General features: G+C 37.2%; 1 protein-coding gene across 2 annotated transcripts in view; it reads left to right on the top strand.

Annotated features, from left to right (window-relative positions):
• Positions 1–21758, top strand: part of BICC1 (BicC family RNA binding protein 1) — a 223690-nt gene extending 201932 nt beyond the window's left edge. For both annotated transcript variants that reach the window (XM_073353366.1, XM_073353367.1), the window contains 8 exons: positions 313–469; positions 3772–3937; positions 6139–6178; positions 6816–6970; positions 9870–10026; positions 13748–13908; positions 14829–14928; positions 17663–21758. In XM_073353366.1, coding sequence (XP_073209467.1) covers positions 313–469; positions 3772–3937; positions 6139–6178; positions 6816–6970; positions 9870–10026; positions 13748–13908; positions 14829–14928; positions 17663–17793 — 1067 coding nt within the window. In that variant the 3' untranslated portion in view covers positions 17794–21758. The remainder of the gene's footprint in view (positions 1–312; positions 470–3771; positions 3938–6138; positions 6179–6815; positions 6971–9869; positions 10027–13747; positions 13909–14828; positions 14929–17662) is intronic.
• The last annotated feature ends 638 nt before the right edge of the window (positions 21759–22396 follow it).

Raw genomic sequence — 22396 nt, forward strand, 5'->3', positions numbered from 1 at the left:
TGAAGTCATCCAAAATCACTAGTGACTTTCAACCTTAGGTAACTGGAAAACATATCCCTTAGTTTTATAGTACACATACTATGTGAATGTATGCTCCTAATTCTTTATGCATATATGAAGTATAGTTGTGTGCTTTCTAACTTTGAGAACATTAGTACATCTTTAAATGCTAGCCCTTTATATGCCTTTCCATGTGAAATAGTTTTAATTCTATGCAAATTATTGCTACTGATTTTCTAAATATACTGTACAGCAATGGTATTGGTATATGAAAGGGTTTTATTTTACAGCTCTTTTTTCTTGGTCTTGTAGGCTGCAATGATGCTTTTGTAGAAGTGGGCATGCCAAGAAGTCCATCACATTCAGCAAATGCCAGTGATCTGAAGCAAATGATGAGTTCTTCCAAACAGTCCTGTACTAAGAGGCAAACAGTAGAATTACTGCAAGGAACCAAAAACTCTCACTTACAGTATGTTACATTCACGAGTGTAGAATCATAGAATTTAGAGATGGACTATAATATTTAGCATGTTCTTTGGGCTGAGATGCATGGTTCATTCATTGATGAATATTGGAGAATTGGTTTAAATCAGATTTATTTTTTAACTATATTTAATTTAATAAACTATTTGTTTTATAACAGTCCCTTTAAGTTGTTGATATTGTAAACATTTTTGACATCTAAGAATTCCTCCCTCTCCATCTGCCTACCAGAAGTCCTTGCTTTCTTGAAGACTGGCTTCTCTGAGGAGCTTTTTGTACATTTAGTTCTGTAATATTTTGTGTGTGTTTTGTAATACCAATAGATTTTCATAGCTCACTTTTTAATTTGCTGTGACAAATACCGTGCTTGAGATTTGTTTTCTTAGTAAAAAATAATCGTCAGGAAATACTGTTACATTTTAAAAGCTTGAATAAAGACAAAGTTTAAAAACAGAAAATTAACAATGGAAAAAATCTTTTGAATAATTTTTCCAATGCAGGAATATTCCTTAGTACCCGTATATTGTTTAGTGTTTTCTCCAGTGTATTTTTAAATTACTTAAATGGGTTTTCAAACACTTCTCTTTAGAATCTAGTCATAATAGACGTCACAGTTAGGAAATAATTAGGGCTGCCGATTAATCGCAGTTAACTCACGCAATTGACTCAAAAAAATTAATCACACTGTTAAACAATAGAATACCAATAGAAATTTATTAAATATTTTTGGATGTTTTTCTGCTTTTCAAATTATATTGATTTCAGTTACAACACAGAATATAAAGTATACAGTGCTCATTTTGTATTATTTTTATTACAAATATTTGCACTGTAAAAATGATAAAAGAAATAGTATTTTTCAATTCACCTCATATAAGTACTGTAGTGCAATCTCTTTATCGTGAAAGTGCAACTTACAAATGTAGGTGGGTATTTTTTTGTTACATCACTGCACTCAAAAACAAAGCAATGTAAAACTTTTTTGCAGTGCTACTCAAAATGGTGGTCTGCGGACTGGTGCCAGTCCGCGAGCCATTGGCTGCCGGTCTGCCCGCCCATTGGGGAAAAAAATTGCTGATCCCCCACATCAGATAGCTTGAGAAGCACTGCTTTAGAGCCTACAAGTCCACTCAGTCCTACTTCTTTTTCAACCACTCGGTAAGAGAAACAAGTTTGTTTAAATTTATGGGAGATAATGCTGCCCACTTCTTAATTACAATGTCACCTGAAAGTGAGAACAGGTGTTCACATGGACATGTTGTAGCTGGCATTGCAAGATATTTACATGTCCAATGCATTAAAGATTTTTTGCCTCTTCATGCTTCAGCCATTGTTCCAGAGGACATGCTTCCATTCTGATGACACTCGTTAAAAAAATAATGCATTAATAAAATTTGTGACTGAACTCCTCAGGGGAGAATTGTATGTCTCCTGCTGTGTTTTATCTGCATTCTGCCATATATTTCCTGTTATAACAGTCTCAGATGATGACCCAGCACATGTTGTTCATTTTATGAACACTTTCACTGTAAATTTGACAAAATGCAAAAAAGATACCAATGTGAAATTTCTAAAGATAGCTAGAGCACTCAACCCAAGATTTAAGAATCTGAAGTGCTTTTCAAAATCTGAGATGGGTGAGGACCATGCTTTCAGAAGTCTTAAAAGAGCAACACTCTGGTGCGGAAACTACAAAACCCAAACCACCGAAAAAGAAAATCAACCTTCTGCTGGCATCTGATTCAGATGATGAAAATGAACATGTGTCAGCCCATACTGCTTTGGATCGTTATCGAGCAGAACCTGTCATCAGCATGGATGCATTTCTTCTGGAATGGTGGTTCAAGCATCAAGGGATATATGAATCTTTAGCGCATCTGGCATGTAAATATTTTGCGATACCAGCTGCAACAGTGCCATGCAAGTGCCCTTTCTCCCTTTTAGGTGACATTGTAAACAAGAAGCGGGCAGCATTATCTCCTGCTAATTGTAACCAAAGTTGTTAGTCTGTGAGATTGGCTGAACAAGAAGTAGGACTGATTGGACTTGTATGCTCTAAAGTTTTACATTGTTTTATTTTTTTAATGCAGGGGTTTTTGTACATAATTCTACATTTGTAAGTTCAACTTTCATGATAAAGAGATTGCACTACAGTACTTGTATAAGGTGAATTGAATAATACTATTTTGTTTTTTTACAGTGCAAATATTTGTAATAAAAATAAATATGAAGTGAGCACTGTACACTTTATATTCTGTATTGTAATTGAAATCAATATATTTTGACAATGTAGAAAACATCCAAAAATATTTAAGTAAATGATAGCTATTATTAACAGTGCAATTCATTGCGATAAATTTTTTAAATCACTTGACAGCCCTCGAAATAATTCCCTCATTCAGCCTAAATTTTAATTTTCTCAGCTTATTTATTTTGATTTATAATGATAGTTGCCTCCACCCAGTAGTCTCAGTATATATATCTCATTCTAGTTACACAGCTTTGGAACTTCCTGGACAATTCCTCCTGATCAAATTCAAGTATCTAGACTTACTAATTTTAAATATAAATGTTTGTTTGTTTTAGTATTCAGAAGCCAGGCAGTCTATCTGGGGTACTTTTCTTATTAGGCATTCTTTAGAAATCTAAAGTACAATTGCTTTTGTGTTCCTCAAAGTAAGTGGAAGACTATAGCTGAAGTTTGTAGAGAAAAGTTGATAATACCAGATGCTTTTGTAAGTAAGTGGGACTGAAGTTATAAAGAGTAACTTGCCTTGCTTCCTATCGCAATTCACTTTATTGACCATAAGCTGCAAGGCATTTCGGTTTTCTAGGAAGAAGGCGGAACTTGGAGCATTTTCTAAGGCTTCACTTGAAACTCTCTCTTTTTGGCAATTCAGGGAATTTCAAGTTTAATTTTGATTCTACTGAGGGTGAGTTAGATCAACAAAAATATCTGAATTGGAGAAAAAATGGAATCTGCTGGGGAAACTATTAATGAAATCCCAGAAAAACATGTAGCCATGGAAAATAAAGAAGTGAGCGTGAAGACACATTATCTTTAGTTAACACAGCAACACGTGTGTCTGAAAAGAACAGTTGATGCCTTAGAAAAAGTTTCTTAAAAATGTAATGTTTGTGTACTGGTTTTTCTTCAGATTTACTATCAACTTTCTAGCGAGAGTAGTTCATTTATTCATTGCACTGAATGCTCATTGTTTAAAACAAAGAGTAGTGATTGAAACCATTACAGATAATTCTGAAGAACAACTGCCTTTACTTTTTCAGCACCACAGAGAGATTGCTTTCTGATTCTGAGCTGAGTGCTTCTGAAAGTCCCGTTGCCGATAAAAAAGCTCCTGGTAGTGAACGAGCAGCGGAGAGGGCAGCAGCTGCCCAACAGAATTCTGAAAGAGTGCGCCTTGTTCCACAGTCGTCATATGTAAATATGCAGGTACCTATTGATACACCCAAATCTAATGCATTGTTACCATTGATAAATGTCCAATGCAATGAAGTGACTGGCTTTCCTGGCTACATGACTTTGTCAATGTTTGGATTGTAGACAAAAGCATTGAACAGTGTTACCCCCTTCAATTTCCTCCCACAGCATGGTGCATTTGCAAACTGATAATGTAAAGCATAAATATGAGCTTACATCTAATGTTAGATAAAGACAAATTAAACTGTATCTAGGAATATGAGAAGAGGCAGAAGTTGAAGTTATCTTTCTTCTCTCCAACCCTTCTCTCAGTTCTTTTAGGCTGAATCCAGTTACCAGTTGATTATAAGAGGCATTGCCTGATAATAGCAAAAAACTGTATGTGTATAAAATGTTCTTTAGACTTTCCTTGTGGAGGTTTCTAGGCTTTTTTGGGCGTGTGTGGATTTTAGATATTTTGTGACATGATTTGATGGAGAGAATTATGCAGCCTTCTCAAGTAGGCAATCAAATACATTTGTGACTTTTATAGAACTTTCCTATCTAATTGGATTTATCCAATCACATTCATGTATATGCACTCCAAAGGAAGTATTAAAGAGCAACAAAACCTGCTATTCAAACACAAAAATCTCCTGAACATTCTTTTAAAAATTCTGATGAAAGAAAAGAATAAATGTAATACAAATATAAGCAGGGAATAAACTTAATTTCATAGAAATGTGGGTCTGGAAGAGACATGAAGAGGAGGTCATCTAGTACATATCCCTTGCTGAGTAAGAATTAAGTATATGTAGACCATCTCTACAGATGCTTGTCTAACCTGTTCTTTAAAACATCCAGTTACAGGGATTGTACAACCTCACAAGATAATCTGTTCCAATAATTAACTATCTTGACAGTTAGAAAGATTTTCCTAATATCTAAGCTAAATCTCTCTTGTTTGCTCTGTGTGTGTGGACACGCATGTAAAAATGTTATGGCTTTGAGAAGAGACATGTTGTTCATAGAAGTGCTACTTGAGACTTTTCATAAGACATGTCAACATGCATTTGTTTCTTTGTCTGTTAGTGAAGTCTTGCCTTCGGCTTTTGTCTACACAGGGTCATTGTACATGTGTTTTGTCTACACAGGGTCACCAGCAGAGCTATATTGGTATAATTATACTGTTATAGTTATGCTTGTGTAACTCCCTGTGTGGACACCCTTATTCCAGAATAAGAGTGTCTTTTTCCAGTTTAGTTTATTTCACTTTGAAAGTGGTATAAGGCAAAATGGAAAAAAGCTGTCTTATACCAGAATAATTGTGTCCGCACAGGGGTTATACTGGCATAAAGTTAGCAGTGTTGTCATACCAGTATAGTTCTTCTGGTAAATTTCTCTCTATAGATGAGCCCTTTACATAGGCCTCTGTGGCAAATAGATAGTCAATCACTGGTTGAGATTCAAAGCGTTCACCTTTACCATGACCAAAGTTCTAGTCTTCCAAGGGGAAAAAATATCTTTGGATCATTCCAAAGCCCTGCACAACATCAGATATCCCCTTACTAATCAGACTCTGCAAAATAATACCTTTTGTAATGCATATTTGTGTGAACAGATTTACTGCTCTGTAATGGAAAGAACAAGTGTAATTTACTAAAGAATTAGCATCCAAAAATTAGAAACATTTTTATTACTCTTATTATAATGAGCAGTATAATGACATGTTTTCCTGTACTACATCAAGATATTTATCTGAATAAGAGAATTTAAAATGAAGATGGAAAAGAATCTAATCTGCAAAGGGTATAGTCCAGAGAACTTTGTGCAGAAAATTACTACTTAGTGTACTTGTTTAATTATTGTTTTCCTATTATAATTCTGACTTGTTTCCTCTAGAGTTTTAAATACTTCGTCAACATACAATTCAAAAAAAAATCTCAAGTAATGCCTTGTAAAAATGCTACCTATGCAGACTTCACATACTGCTACAACTCACATGAAAGTGGGAGAGAATAATTTACAGTACTAATTAGCTAGTTTTGAATGAATGTTTTATGTATGTCAGGCTTTCATTGGACTAATGTTACATTATTGTGCGGTGCTTAACGTTCTTCCTAGATGAATTCATGGACCATGATCAGAATATTTGTTTTTAGAAAGAGCTGTGCACAGGAATGACATTTACTTAGAGCAGCAATTAAGACATTTTCTGTCTCTTTAATTTTTAGGCATTTGACTATGAACAAAAGAAGCTATTAGCAACCAAAGGTATGTGAAGAAACAGTGACTTCTAACATGCATCTATTTGTCAGTACACTGGTCAAATGATTTTTCTGAGGTTCAGTTTTGCAGTTTTTATATGTTTTTAGCTAAAATGAAAAGTTCATAAGTACAATGAACTCAATGTATTTCTGTCAAATGTATTTTGTGGATATTTTGATACTAGTTTATAGAATATTATTAGTACAAATTCAGAAGTTATATGGTAGTTACATTATTAGTAGTTTATAGACTGCTAGTAACTCTATAGATCTGAAACCTTCTGGTATTTGTAATAACCTTGGGGATAAATTAGTATCAGACTAATTTTAACAAGCACATTGCAACTCATTTGGAAAATGGTTGCTTTTTTCTTTAAACATCATGGACCTGATTCTCTTCACTTCCTTCCGTACAGTGTTTACTACTCTCTAGCTTCAATAGACTTACTGCTGTCTTACAGTGGTTTAAGAAAGGGTGGGAATCAGGCCCCACTGGGGATCTGAGATGCTGAGAATGTACTGTTCTGTGGGTTAATGTGATCCATTTGTGTCCAGAATGTCAGTATTTGGCCTGAAAGATGCATTTATCTGTCAATGCACTGAGCTTAATGCTTATAAATGTCTTTTTCTTCATATTTTTTAAGCTATGTTAAAGAAGCCTGTTGTAACAGAAGTGAGAACTCCAACAAATACATGGAGTGGCCTAGGATTCTCCAAATCTATGCCTGCAGAAACAATCAAGGAACTAAGAAGAGCTAATCATGTATCATACAAGCCGTCTATGACCACTACGTATGAAGTATGTAAAATTACAGAACATTTTAAATATGTTTTCAGTAAATTGCATAGGCATGTCTTAAATTTCAATGTTTATATGTTTGTAAAAGGCAATCTTGTAAATAAGATTCTTAACAGCATTAGTGCTTGAAGATACCGCATAATCTCTTCCAGCAAAAAGCTCCTTGTATCTGGGAATGCTGGGAATATCAAGTCCATCCATAGAATAATGGGAATTCCATTGTTAATCTTCAGTTTTTAAAAAAAATCTGTTCCCAACAATTGCTCTTGTGGAACAAATTAAGAACAACACAGGAGTGGGATGATTTGGTTCAATGCATCAGAAAAGGGAAGCAGTATCTTACACCACTCGTTGAAATCTAGCCTAGGTTGGTTGCTATGTTTCATGAGGAAAAAAACAAAACATTCCTTTAGTATGAAAGTAAACTGTAATATAGCTTGCTGCGGGTCAGTAGAGTGACGTTTGTGACTACAGGGGGTGCAGTTCAAACTTCCTTTTGTCCCTGGGAGTTGCTGCACTGGGATTCACTCCTGTGCAAGGAGAGTGGCACCTCATCCCTTAGGGACTCTGCTGGGAAAGAGCAGCTGTAAACTTCACAGAGGGCTTACTAGAAGCCTAAAGTCAGAGAAGGCCCTGTCCTCTGCTTAAACTCCATTATTTGTAGTAATTCTGACATTGTTTTCCATTGCATTATGCTGTTGTAACCCTGTCCAGACCTACCAAAGCCTACCTCTTCTTTATTTCCACCCTCATTCATGTTGTCTAAATTCTAGGTAGGTGGGCTCCTTGGGCAGAGACTTTGACCTGGGAGGCACCCTCCTATACTACTTTGGGTGCAGTACACATATTAAACCACAATAAAGGTGTGGCATGGAGCTTCCCCTTTGGCATGCATAAAGTTAACATATGTCTTTCAGATATATGTGGTAGGTTTGCAGTATTGAATGTGTAAGCCAGAAACACAGAAGAAGAAAAATGTAAAGCAAAACTCAGTGCCAATTTTCTGATAAAATATACTGCTAACGTTACTTCTCAGCTATCCAACTGATTTGTCTTTGTATATTTGTTAAGCTGTTTCCCATTTTCTCCAAACCATTATACGCTCACTGTTTCTACAAGTTTATTAGCAGACACATTATTCCAGAAGAAAAAGGTTTTGGGCCTTAGTCACTTGGAGTCTGACCAGGCACAAACCACATCCTCAGCTCTTTCAACTGCTAAACTCTTATTTTTACAATGACTCCAGTTCCCATTTTGGTATGTGCTGTTATGCAAACATCTGGGGAAAATAAAAATCCTACATCTCTTGTAATATATTCCCTGCTTCCCTTTGGCAGTTTTCAAGACTTTGTTATTCATATCAGAAAGCACTGCTGGTCACTTTACCCCTTACATTTTCATTCTTGATGTGGCCCAGAAGGGATATGCTGAAGAACTGCTCTTCAGTAAATAGCAATTGTCTTGATATCCAGTGCTAACGTTTGGGAAATCTATTTGCAAACTAAGCTCACTGGACACATTTGTTTCTCCCTGTGATATTTTACTTTGTGTTTTATTTCCCAGCATTGCTAGCTCACATTTTATTGTATCACAACTTGTAATCGCCACCTTGGTCAGACATATTGTAGATAGTCCTTTATTTTCTTTTAAAACAGACTTGGATTCTGTCCCTTCTTTCACTCCATATTCAGCACACTGTCCACCAACCTAATTTGTCCACCTGGAAAATAGTTCTTTTCTTTCCAGTGATGGCAGTTATCCTCTGTCATTTAAAATGTATTAAGGAACAGCTCTATTAAACTCCTGCTATCCTTCCTACTGTTTGTTAGAAAGGGTTGGTGAAGCTGGTGGAAATAAGCAAAATAGTGCTAGTTTGGAAGGCTTACAGGAGTGAGACTGCACAATAGTAACTTGTCACATGTACTCTTTGCTTTGGTCTTGTTCTCATCTACAGTTCCAATTAACTCATTCACTCATCACACTGTTTATTGTCTGAGAAGCTCTATAAAAGATAAACTCAAGAGAGAAGGTTTCATCTGGAGCTTTGTGGAAATGTATCCTTTTCCCCAGTCAGGCTTCACCCCATGCATAGTTCATGTATACTCTGGCTACTGTAAAACAAAACAAACACAAAAACGTCAGCCTTTACCAGCCCTTATACCATCCAATTCCAGATACTGTAACAGGAATTAACTGCAGCATCTCAGATTCTACTGTCTGGTTAATGTTGGTTTCAGAGTAGCAGCGGTGTTAGTCTGTATCCGCAAAAAGAACAGGAGGACTTGTGGCACCTTAGAGACTAACACATTTATTTGAGCATAAGCTTTATTGACCTGCAGCTCACTTCATCGGATGCAATCTCCCCACTGTATTTTCCACTGAATTCATCCGATGAAGTGAGCTGTAGCTCACGAAAGCTTATGCTCAAATAAATGTGTTAGTCTCTAAGGTGCCACAAGTACTCCTTTTCTTTTTGTGGTTAATGTTGGTAATTTCTGACTTATTAATGTAAACAATCAAATTTAATGTATAGACTGCAATTAGTACTGAGGTAATGTGGGCTACTTGTATGTTACTTCGAGATGCTAGGTAGATAGCTGTGTGAGAGGAAGAGACCATAGAAAAATTTTTGTGACAAAAGGTTAAGAATTTAGAGCATTTTGATATGAAGCTAGTGTTTTTTAAAAAGTAACTTCTGCTTAAACTTATTACAAAAACAGCAGTTCTGTCTAAATGCATAAATTGTAATAATTAGTTGGTTCATATTTAACTGCAGGCAGCATATTTAAAATTGTTGAAAAGCTGTTGTGTTTAACTGGGCTGCTTCAGAGAAACACACTGCAATTTGACAGTTAAACACCTCTGTTTCTGCAGTAATTTTCCTTGTGGTCTCTTGCAGGGTTCATCAATGTCTCTCTCACGTTCCAGCAGTCGGGAACATTTGGGAAGTAGTAGTGAATCTGATAACTGGAGAGATCGTAATGGTATCGGTCCCTCAGCTCATAGTGAATTTGTCTCGTCAATTGGCAGCCCCAAGCGGAAACAAAACAAATCAAGTAAGTAATATCTTGTCAATGCATTTCATCAGGGAATATAATCATGGGATTTGGGAGATTAAATTTTGATTTAATTCTGGGGTCCTGAATTTTTAAAACTAATGTTAAGTATTTACCTTAAGGAATTGAAAATACTTAATTGTGTTAAAAAAATTTTATGTTTGAAAAAGTACAAAGTAAATAAAAATCTGTATAATACCACACAAAATGTAAAAAAAAAAAAAAAACAATTCAAATGTAAAACGTTGAAGGTAAATAATACAGTATAGCCACTTTTTTTTTTTAAGCGCCTTGCTATCTTCTTTTCTGTGAAAGTTTCTGTGAAAACAGAGTTTAAAAGAGCTCATCCTTGGACGCTCATGATTCTGCTGTGTTCTCCAGATACTGCAAAATACTAGCTGAATCTGATGGAGGCTTCCTGACAAAAGTTATGACTTCTTCCAGCTGCCATCCTTTGATGAATTTTAAGGCATAATTATATTGATTTTTAAGTAGGGCCACCAATACATTTGGTAGGGCCTGGCAGGTTACACTGGCCACCTGTTTCCTTGGATCCAGCCTGCAAATCTTAAAGATTTTTTTAAACAGATTTTAAACCAGTTTTCTATGAAAATTGTTTTACACTCAAAAGCAGTTTGCAACTAGTCTCAGTCTTTTATTAATAGATTGATCTTATTTTTTTTTTGCCGGGAGAGAGGAAGGGGTGGAGCAAGAAAGTGAAGAATGGGAGATTTAGATTTATAATAGGTTTCATTAGTGTTTCGGGGTGGGGTTGATGAGGACAGAAATATTCTGCTGTTCTTTGTTTTAACTATTTTTGTATTATGGTTTTTCTTAATCAGTGCTAAAAAGCCTAAATCCCAGATACATTCAGTAAGAATTGCACGTTTTTAGAAAAAATAGTTTAACTTAAAGAGGGAAATGTTGTTGCTCTTTCCTAGCATTTTTAATCATTGACATGGTATTAACGCAGTGATGAATTACTGCATATGGTATTTCTACAGTGAACATAATAAAAATAAGCTTAATAGCTTATCTTCAGTTTCAAGTCCCCGTAGTGTCTTGAAGTCAGTTGTTTACACAGGGAGGTCCTAGTGTAATCAAAATTATAAAATAAATGCATTTTAATCCTTTCTTAAACTTTAATAAGACAGTAGCCTTTAAAGTCTAAAAGCTGCTCAGTCCATAGAAGCAGTAGCTTCTTTCTCAGAGCCTAAAACATCTGCAAAAATGTACTACTTTTTGTTTTGATTAAAAAAAATAACCTTTCTTCCCCACACTTGGCTGATAAGCCTTTTATGGTCAATATGTGACAAAAAGGGTACAATAACTGTGTGTCCTAGATTGTGCTGTTTGAGATCTACAAACTTGAAATGTAATTTTAATCCTTCACTTTTACTAATAGAATTGAAGAATTTTGACACATTGTACAAATCTTCTTCAAAAACTTGGGCCTATCCAGTAAAATTATCTAAGGTTCCAAGGTTTACCTTATCTACTGAACCGTTAATGTATTTTAGAAAAGAGAACAACAAATCACTGAGCGCTAAAGCGTTCTACTTTTTATAGCCAGGTAAGTCCTCAGGAGGCAGCAGCCAGTCTAGCTGAGGGAGTCATTTAATCTCACTCTCCTCACTCTAACATCAGTCCTGGGGGCAGGGCCTGTGGCCTGCGGAGATAACAGCTCAGTGAAATTAATGGCATATAAAAATAACTATGGTAATGCAAGGGGATGTGATTGCACACTTTGCTTGTGAGCTATACTACTATGTGCTACAGTCTGCACCATATGGCTCCAGCTCCTTTGTTACAGGCAACACTGGTACTAATGGACCTTGTTTTCAATTGTTTATAACTTTGCCAAATTTAAATTGTTCAGGCTGAAATTCTCCATGCCAGGCGTTTGCCTCAGGAGCTGTGGGAAGTGAGAGACTAAAAGAGGTAGGAGCATAGGGGATGAATAGAGGCAGGAGCCAAGTTGGTGCAAAGAAGGGGATAGAACCTGTAAGCAGAGACAGGATAGTGGGGGCCATGGACGCAAGCAGGTAGGTAAGGGTATAAGAGCAGAAGAGAACCAGGAAGGTACTGCAGGGCCTGGGCAGAAGGATCTATAATTACTAACATATTCCCTACAGAACTTACAACTGAACACAGGATTCTTGAGTCTCATCATTCCTCTGCTATCTAGCAAATAGCTGTGAAAGCCACTGGCAATGTGTCTCATTGCCCTCTAGTAGGAGGCCCACATAGAAGATAACAGCCTTCTACTGCTTCCTGTTACTCATATCAGCTTAAGTGGCAGAGGACTATGCTGTGGATCTCCCTGCTCATGACCCATATGGGGGTCAGTACAGTTCCACGTGATGGAATTTTCATAACCCGTTATGTTCAGAACTCAGCTCCAGTCCCCTTTGGTTGCAGTTTCGAGTGCTCAGCATGTCTGCAAATCAGATCTCAGGTGTCTGAAATTAGATAGCCAGAAAATGAGAGCAACAAAGTGACCATATAAAAATTCTGGTTTACATGACTTGCCCAATTTTCTGCATGTGGCCATTTTGTCTTTCTCATTTTCTGGTTATCTAGTTTGAGACACCTGAGGCTCTGATTTGCAGAAGTGCTGAGCACTCACAGGAGCAGCTAAAGTTGAGAAGAGCTGTGTTTTGAACATTTAAAGTACTAAAAATTGTGCTGAAAAATCAGGCATTAGGCTTCTCAAATTGGGCACGCAAAATTAGTTCACACTTCGGGTCTTCATTGCCTATTTCTTGTGTGTAAAATGAGGATAATATAACCACTTCATCTCATGGGGTAATGTCTGTAAAGCACTAAGATGGTACAATGAAACCATCATAGAAAAGCCCAGGTAGAAATTAATAATTCCGCATTCAATGTAGGATTTGGATGGGACACCATGGACCGCATGCTGAATAATGAGAGCAAAAAGAAATATTAAAAAGCTGACCAGTCTGTGCACTGAATGAGGCAGGAGTAGAAAAAATGGCATGTTAGCATGTAAAGACTGTATCATAATTCATGTACACAAAGGGAACCACATTAAGTTTGTACAACTGTAATTGTGGTATTTACTAAGTTTTGAGTGCTTGACTTAGCACCCTTCATGGATTTTTAATGTAGTTTTGAGAGATGTGATATTTAGTCAGGTAGTCCAAATATTCCCAAAACTACTATTTTAACAAACAAACAAACAAACAAGTGGAGTAGTTGCTCGATCACATGGCTCTCTTTAGCAGAAGAAGCCACAGGATTCCATCCCCAGTCAAACCTAAAGGAGCTGCCTGCATTTGAATAGGGGGCCGTGGAGTCAGGGAGGAGGCGCATGTGCAGTTGCCTTCTCCAGCATTCGATAGACTGGGGAGGGGGGGAACAGAGTCCTGATTCTCCCTCTGCCTTTATGTATATTAAGCTCTGAGCCCCATCCCCATTAAAGTTAATTAAGGTGAAGCCTGTGTCCTTTTCATTCTCCTACATGCCCTAATCAATAATAATAAGGTATATTCTGAAAACAGCCACTAGAGTTTCATTAACAAAAAGTTCATTTGAAATTCAGCTGGTTTCTACAGATTGCTGTTCTATTAAACAACTGAATGGAATATTCCACTAAACAATAGAATTTGAGGTAATTTGGCGGTTAAAACATTTAATTAAAACATGCTGTTTCAAGTGATTGAAACGTCAAGTGTACATCCTTTTTGCCTTTCAGCTGAACATTATCTCAGCAGCAGTAATTACATGGATTGCATTTCCTCGCTGACCGGAAGCAATGGCTGTAACCTGAACAGTTTGTTTAAGGGGTCTGATCTGCCTGAGCTGTTCAGTAAACTCGGTTTGGGCAAATACACTGATGTATTCCAACAACAAGAGGTCAGTCTTTTTAAGAGGCATCTTAGTTTTTGCTGTATATTTTACAACCCTTTGTCTATCTCCTGAGTGAAATCGCTGTCTCTCCTAGCTGCAGTATTTTCACTGACCATTCTATCAAAGCTGTTCAGTCCTTGAATTTAGAAATGACCATTCTCAGTCCTTTGTAACTAAGTAACCATAACTCAATCCTAACTAAACAGGTTTCCACTGAATTATCTTGACATATTAATAACATATTAAGCATGATGTTTGTTAATAAGGATATTTGTGCAAACACCAGGTGTGTTGTGAAAGGCCATGTCCTTGAATTCACTTAAAGGGGACACTCACCAACGGTCTGCTAGCACACATTCTGTTATGGTTACTGCTGTTTATTTCAAACATAATTGTTAATATTAACTTTCCTTCCATAGAGATCGATGATTAGATCTAAGATTCCCATTTACATTTACAGTAATTTGGGAAAATAGACTCTTAATGTGCAATTAAGTATCATTAACCAACATAATCTTACATGCTTCTATAAAAATGATACCTTTACTTTTTAGTCTCTGTGTCTTAAATAAGAGTACTAAAACAAGAAGGTATCTGTGGAGTCAAGGGTTGCTACATATATGACACATCTGATGCCTATTTCCATTTTTTCCTCATTTTTCTGCCATTTTAACTTTAACCAACTGTCATTGATTGGAATTTGGTAGTTGTTGGTGTTATAGGCATAATAAAATGAGTTTGTAGAATAAATGTAAAAAAAAAAAAGTTAAAGGAAACGTTGTTTTTAGAGGCTACTTGCACCACGCTTATGGCTAATATTTTGTGGGGAGTAATTCTCAATACAGGAAGAAAATGGTTGCCTATAGATTGTGGGTTTGTGTGTTGTGTGAATTACCCATTTTAATTTGCTTTGTTTTTGTTCATAGATTGATCTTCAGACCTTCCTTACCCTCACAGATCAAGATTTGAAAGAGCTAGGAATTACTACTTTTGGTGCCAGACGGAAAATGCTGCTTGCAATCTCAGGTGAACAAAAAGCATTTAACATATACATGATTATAAATGTCATGATTTAAAAATGTACTAAAAATATACTGTACTTTTTCCCTTTGGTCAGTTGAATTGTTTTGGTTTGAATGGTCATTAGAGCAGCTCAAAGGAACTGTATCAGACAGAGAATCTGACCCACAGAAAGCAGATCTTACCAGCCACTCCTCGTAATAAAAAGGCAGTTTTTAAATTTTGAGAGACTGTAAGGACTGTATAGCTTCCACACATCAAATGGGATTCCAGCTGCATAGTGTTGTATTGTTCTATTTAATACTATTTTACTATTTAAATACTATTACTATTGTACTATTAAACTTAGAGCTGGGCAGACAAAGGCAATTCCATTTTGCAAAGGAGTTCAAAGAAAATTTTCAAAATTCCCTGCAAAAGGGAATAGAGCTTGGGAACACTGACTCCAAGACAGTCCATCTGGCACACTGTCCTGAACCTAGGGATCCTGGGAACTCTGCCTACCAAGCAAGAGTAAGATTGAGAGCCAAGACTTCCATGCTCTCATTCCCTATCAGCTCACCAGGCTGGCTGCTGAGGAGCCAGGAAAGCGAGCTGGTAGGTAAACAGGCACGTATGCGATGGAAACCTGCCTGACAGGTCTGTCCTAATGTCTGTTGGAACTTCAGCTGAGTTGAACAATCTGTACGAAACATTTCCATTTCAACAAATGGACAAATTCTGGTGGAAAAAATGGTTTGCTGGATTTTTTTCCAGCCAACTGTAATTAAAATTTCTTTTATATCTTACTACAATAAAGGAAAATCAAAGTACCACTTTTGAAGATACACAATAGGATAGCAATGACCAACTTGAACTTGTTCAAGGATCTGGAATGGCATAAAATTTCATGTCATATATTGCATAGAATTATGTTTTCCTTACAGTGAATCTTTTTAAGTCCAAGATTGTAAGTTTTATTCTGATATTTTCTGGAGCATGACAGATTTTTTTTTCGTAATTTGCTGATGTCATTCATGAATGCATTTCAAATTATGGCTTAAAGAGGGTAAATGAGTAATGTATTTAGATGAACAGTAGAACTCATCAGAAGTCTGTCTGAATCACTGGCAGCGAAGATTATACCTGTAATGGAGAAAATTGTTCACTATTTTCATTAACTAACATAATCTTAATAATAAGCACTGGGAAAAGTGCTTTCTATGAGTGATGACTCTACTGCAGGGGCGGGCAAACTTTTTGGCCTGAGGGCCGCATCGGGTTTTGGAAATTGTATGGAGGGCCGGTTAGGGGAGGCTGTGCCTCACCAAACAGCCAGGCATGTCTTGGCCCCTGTGCCGGATCTCCCCGTCCCATGCTTCTTGCCTCCTGACATGCCCCCCACACACACACACCAGACTCCTGCCCCATCCAAACCCCCCGTTCCCTGATGGCCCCTCCCCAGACTCCTGCTCCTGACTGCCCTCCCACCCCATCCAACCCCTCCTCTCCTTCCTGACTGCCCCCCCCAGGACCCCTGCCCCCATTCAGCCCCCCCTTCTCCCTGTCCCTTGACTGCCCTGGAAACCCCTGTCGCTGACTGCCCCCCCGCTGCCCCATCCAAACCCCCTTCCTTCCTGACCCCCCCCCGGGACCCCTACCCCCATTCAACCCCCCCCGTTTCCCACCTTTGACTGCCCTGACCCCTGTCCACGTCCCCCCCGAACTCCCCACCCTCTATCCAACCCCCACCGCTCCCTGCCCCCTTACCGTGCTGCCTGGAGCACCAGTGGCTGGAGGTAGCCACGCACCGTGCAGCACAGAGCACCGGGTCAGGCCAGGCTCTGCAGCTGTGCTGCACCAGGAGCTCACCGCCCCGAGCATTGTGCTGGTGGCACGGAGTGGTGAGGCTGTGGGGGAGGGGAGACAGTAGGGGAGGGGCCAGGACCTCAGGGGCCAGGCAAGAGGGTCCCGCGGGCCGTAGTTTGCCCATCTCTGCTCTACTGAGAGGTTTACACATAGATCTGAATAACAGCCCCTACGCCTATGTTTTATTGGAGGTGGCAGGTCATTATTATAAAAACATTAGTAATGTGTTAAAAAATGACCAATGTGCTCTGGGGAAATAATTATGTCCAATTTCAGTTATTTATAGTTAGTATACATCATGGTCTGTCACATCAGATTATATAACGTTGTGCACAATGCTGCTCAGTGTGTGATGTGCTCGTAAGGCATTCCTTTTTGTGAAGAATTTGCAGGCTTTGAACAGGATTTTTTCAAGCACTCCAGCTGGGATCATTTCATCATTTTTAGGATGGTTTTGCCTTTTTGTTTAGAATTGGTATACAAAAGATTTTGGCAAAACATTATCTTTTCAGGCATTATGCTTAATCCTAGAAACCCCTCAAATAAGAGGATTAATTTCAAACTTAACTTGCTCGGAAATAAATATGGCCCTCCTCTGCATCAAAGCACTAGCATGGCACCATCGTTGAATTCAGAATTGCAGAAAATTATGACAATTAGTACCCTGTGTTTAGCCTGAACAATAATTATTGATAGAATTTCACGGCATTCTTAGTGTCCTGACCAAATACTAACTGGGGTAATGTCTGCTTCTCTAAACTCCCTTTGCAGTTTTCAGTTGGAGCTATGGTTCCCCTCTTCTAATGTAATAATGAAATTGCATTATTCAGAGTAGCTTTGCTCCTGAATCATCTCCAAATATTAAAATCCGAATCTGCTGTTTTCCATCTAGAACTGAATAAAAACCGAAGAAAACTATTTGATCCATCAAATGTACGTGCCTCATTCCTGGAAGGTGGAGCTAGTGGAAGACTGCCACGTCAGTATCACTCGGACATTGCTAGTGTCAGTGGTCGCTGGTAGCACTAAATTGTGGCTCACAAAGTGAATTGTAAAGATGGACTTGCCAATCCTGTGGACAGCTTTCACTGCACACCACCCTCTGCACTTTGGGAGTTTCGGTATCAAGGACCAAAGCATTTTTTCTGCACAAGTACTTGTGCCAAAAAAAAAAGAAAGAGAGAGAGAGAGAGAAGACACTTGTCTATCATTTTTCAGAACACCAAATGTGGATTATGTTTTACTCTTGTAGATTGGACAGCATTTGCAATAATAATAATAATATAGGGTTCTTTGTTTAGTATTTTATTACCTATAACTATAATGTATGCACTGAATTTTTACTTTGTTGAATGAAGGAAAAATGAAGAGCTGGGATGCCAGAGAGCATAACTTTTGGTTTTATCAAGATGGAATTTTCTGGTACCGCTTAAAATAATTATTGAGGTCTTTCTGCACTTTACATGTTCTGTTTTCTTATCCTGTGGGAATTTATTTTCTCTTTCATTTCCATATAAAATATTGTGTTGGCACTTATCAAATTTTGTCAGGTGATCCTGCAATAGTCTCCTCCTCCTCAAGTCTCCTCACTATAATGGTACTAGGAATCAGTCTTTATGTAGATTTTTTTTCTATAGATATCTGAGGAAATGTTCTAAAATCAAACCACTTGCAAGTGGACCAGTCCTATTATCTCCTTATGAAGCAGCCTAGATCTGCTTACAATGAAACGAGTTCACTGTAACAGATGCAATGAAAGACCAAAATGGACCTTGCAATATTAACCCTTTGCAGTCGTCATATTTAACTGCTGCCTGTAATGCTGAAACTGATTTTAATGGTTCTTTCAAAGCAAAGGGCTATTTTTAGTATACTGCCACTAAAGGACATTTATTTATATAAAACTTTTCTTTTTAGATTCTATACACCTACAATATGCATCAGTTTAAACTGAGATCGACTAAAGATTTATGGTAGAAAATGAAAGGCATTCATCAAACTAGAGCTCTGGGCCACCAGTTTGATTAAATGGACAACTAATCTAATTTGACAAGACAGCACTGTTGCCATTTATTATGTGAAGCATATTACTTACATGACTATGCATGCAGCAATTAAGCAACATTCATGAAATAGCTGTAATAGCATCTCTTTTGTTTAATTTAGATTTGTGATGGTCAGCTATGGAAGTATTTAAAACTCCAAGATGAACTATTTCTGAAAGAAGTTATATTCAACAAAGAGTCCATGTTATAAATGGCTAGAGCTAACTATTGCGTTCTCATACTGTGAAAGTCTGGCAATACTATTTCTGTGTCTTTTCAGATGTCTTGTTATGGATTGATGAAGGGATCTCATATAATGAAGGAAATCATAAAGTGCCTCTTTTTCTGCAATGAAATATGAAGTTTCCAAACATTAATTTGTTGAAAAGCATTCCCTTAGGAAATATTGTGACTTACTTGTACTGTAATGTCTTATTTATGTTCAGTGTACAAGCCTTTTAAGATGGACATAAACCAGTGTCAAGTGCTCTTAACAGAAGGCATCAGAATAACCATTTACAGTAGTTGGTTTTTATGCAAAAATGGGGTGAGAAATAGTTTTGACACTTTCTGTGTATACATCTTCTGAGGTGAGGAAAAAAATCAGTTTTATGAGAAATTTGCACACAAAGGGAATTTTTAAGAGGTAATTGCTTTGAGGACTTAGATGATGAAGCAGTAATAAAACGACCTGTTGCAATTAGCAAAAATTAACTGCTCAGTATGGGGTTCAGCCATATCCACTTAATGGTGTATAGTGGAATAACTTTCACTGCAAATAAAATAGCAGCTAACTCTTCCAGTGTTTAATATTGCAGGACAATGCAGTTTGCAAACGCAGAGCTGTAAGCAACAAAGTTGTGCCCAAAGTCTATGAACATATTGGATACTTGTGTGTATAATTCAGGCACATTCAACTTTATCAAACAACTATGGAAGCATAAAGCGCTGATCCTGGGAATAATTATTCTTCTGCTTATTTTTATACTTGTGAGTCGTCCCATTGACATGAGATTACTTACTTGTTTAAAGTTGAGCACTCGTGGGCTTGCAAGACCTAGGTTTGAAAATCAAGTCTTATATGAACTTGTGTGCTTAGTTTTACATAATATTTTAAAAGTAGATTAAACCTTTAGCAAATCCACTTAGACATTTGCCTGCTTAGTTTGTGTAATTTTTTAAATTCAAACACTTTACTTCCGCAAAAACTCCACGTCGCATTCTTTCATTTTTTTCATAAATACGTAACATGCAGTTTGACAGTATTACATCTGAAAGCTGAAATTCTTACAATATTAAGTTGATGTGGTCTTTTGCTGAGCAGTGCTTATATCATCTATTACCAAAGTGAAGAAAAATTTCCCAGTAAGAACATTATTTTCAGTAGGGCTGCACACAAAACACACACACTGGAAAACATTTTTCTCACTTCTTTTAATTCCATGAAGGGAATATGACAATGCAATATACAGTGTTGTCAGTGTTGTATTATGCACAAAATATTTGACTTGCTAGATTAAAATGTTAGTTTTAAAGCTGTGCCTTAATAGTGACCAGTTATCTGTAAATATAGAGCAGATACAGATTGTATTTTTGTGGGTTGTCCTTTTAGTGATTTTTTAAAATGAAAGGTGGAATTAAAAATATTAAAAATGGGAATTTTTTCAAAACTAATCAGTTGTTATATGGAAAAAAATAAATGTATGTAACCCCTTGGTATTCTGTTTGGTAAGTTAAATAGTTTTTATTTTGACCCAGGTCCAGATGTGGTTGCGTGTTAACGAAACACCAAAACTGTTGTCCCCATATTCTGCAGCGTGTTAGTACACCAGGGTGCATCTAAGCCCTGGCTCAGATTAGACAAGCGTGGAACAGATTACTGACTGCACCGCAGTCCTGACTAGGGTTGCTCTTGTCTTTTGAATTGTTTAATTATATTAAGATAAATTAGCCATGAGGCACATACTAATAGCATTATTATAATATGTAATATTATTTTAGATATGTTTTAATAACCTATGTATAAATCCCAACGACACCCTCTGCAGAATGCACAGGCCCCCAGTGCCCAGACATGATGCAACCCTACTGTGGGTTGCTAATCGTACAGAATCTTCTGCACACCTTACACATAGGAGTTAATTTAACCTTCTATTCCTCATCTAATTTCTTTGAATCCTAGACCCCTGGATATGGTTTTAGTTCAGTAAAGTCAACACCTTTCAGATATTATATTAATACCCCTCAGTGGTATTTTCTAAAATAGGTGTAAGAGGTCACATATATTTATGTGTAGAGATACATAAATTGTGTGTATATGTGCATATATATGCTTAATGTTCTCAATGAGTAAAACTTTTGTAAAGGTGCCTACATAATAGAACTTGGGATTCCCTTGTGGAGGTGCTTCCAGTGCTCTCTGCTCAAGAAATAATCCAGGACATGGGCCATAATATATTAAATATGTAAAACCTTCCTTCTGTGATGAATATTTTTATCATCAGTTTCTATAATGTAAATACAAAACACTTATCATGAAAAATCTGTATGAATTCCTTATTGGATCTATTTCAAAACTAGCTCATGGATAAGATGCTGTGAACATCTATAAATATGTTCCTTCAGCTCTCTGACTTTCTCCATGGTGGAGCTGGGGGAATTTGGACAAAATTCGGACAGCCCTCGGAAAATTCGGACAGCCCTTGGAAAATTTTCAAAAGGGGTTTTCTCTTGGAATGCTTTGAACTCCAAAAATGTGAAATGAATTAATTCCATACTGTTCAGATAGTCAAATCCATACCCCAAGAGTAAATGGTATAAATTCAGTGATGAACATTTTTGTCTTTATCAAAAACGAAAGTGGTGGTTAAAGCCATTTAACTTCAAAACTCAGTTCAATCTTAACCATGCTGCTGCTATTGGGATCTCCTCAACACAGATAAATCTCATTTGTTTTTTTTAATGTTTTTTTTAAAACTGTCTCTTTAGAGAGAACCAGCCTTCTGTTGAACAAACTATTGCATTAGAAATACCTGTCACTACAATGTATTTTAAAAAAAACAAAACTTACCATTGCAGAAATTATGCAAGTCATGCCTTGTCCATGAGGTGGCAAAATTTGCAGCTAATATAAAAAACCACTCAAGATAGCTAAGTCCAAAGCAAATTGTGAAGAGTTACAAAAGGATCTTAGAAAACTGGGTGACTGGGCAACACAATGGTGGATGAAATTTAATATTGATAAATGCAAAGTAATGCACATTGGAAAACATAATCCTAACTATACATATACAATGATGGCATCTAAATTAGTTGTTACCACTCAAGAAAGAGATCTTGTAGTCACTGTGGATAGTTTTATGAAAATATCCTCTCAGTTTGCAGTGGCAATCAAAAAAGCTAACAGAATGTTGTGAATCATTAAGAAAGGGATAGATCAGGGGTGAGCAAACTTTTTGGCCCGAGGGCCACAGCTGGGTGGGGAAATTGCATGCAGGCCCATGAATATAGGGCAGGGGGTTGGGGTGTGCGAGGGAGTGTGGGGTGTGCAGGAAGGGGCTTAGGGCAGAAGGTTGGGGCAC

The sequence above is a fragment of the Lepidochelys kempii genome, chromosome 7 (assembly GCF_965140265.1).
Source record: "Lepidochelys kempii isolate rLepKem1 chromosome 7, rLepKem1.hap2, whole genome shotgun sequence".
Taxonomy (NCBI): domain Eukaryota; kingdom Metazoa; phylum Chordata; order Testudines; family Cheloniidae; genus Lepidochelys; species Lepidochelys kempii.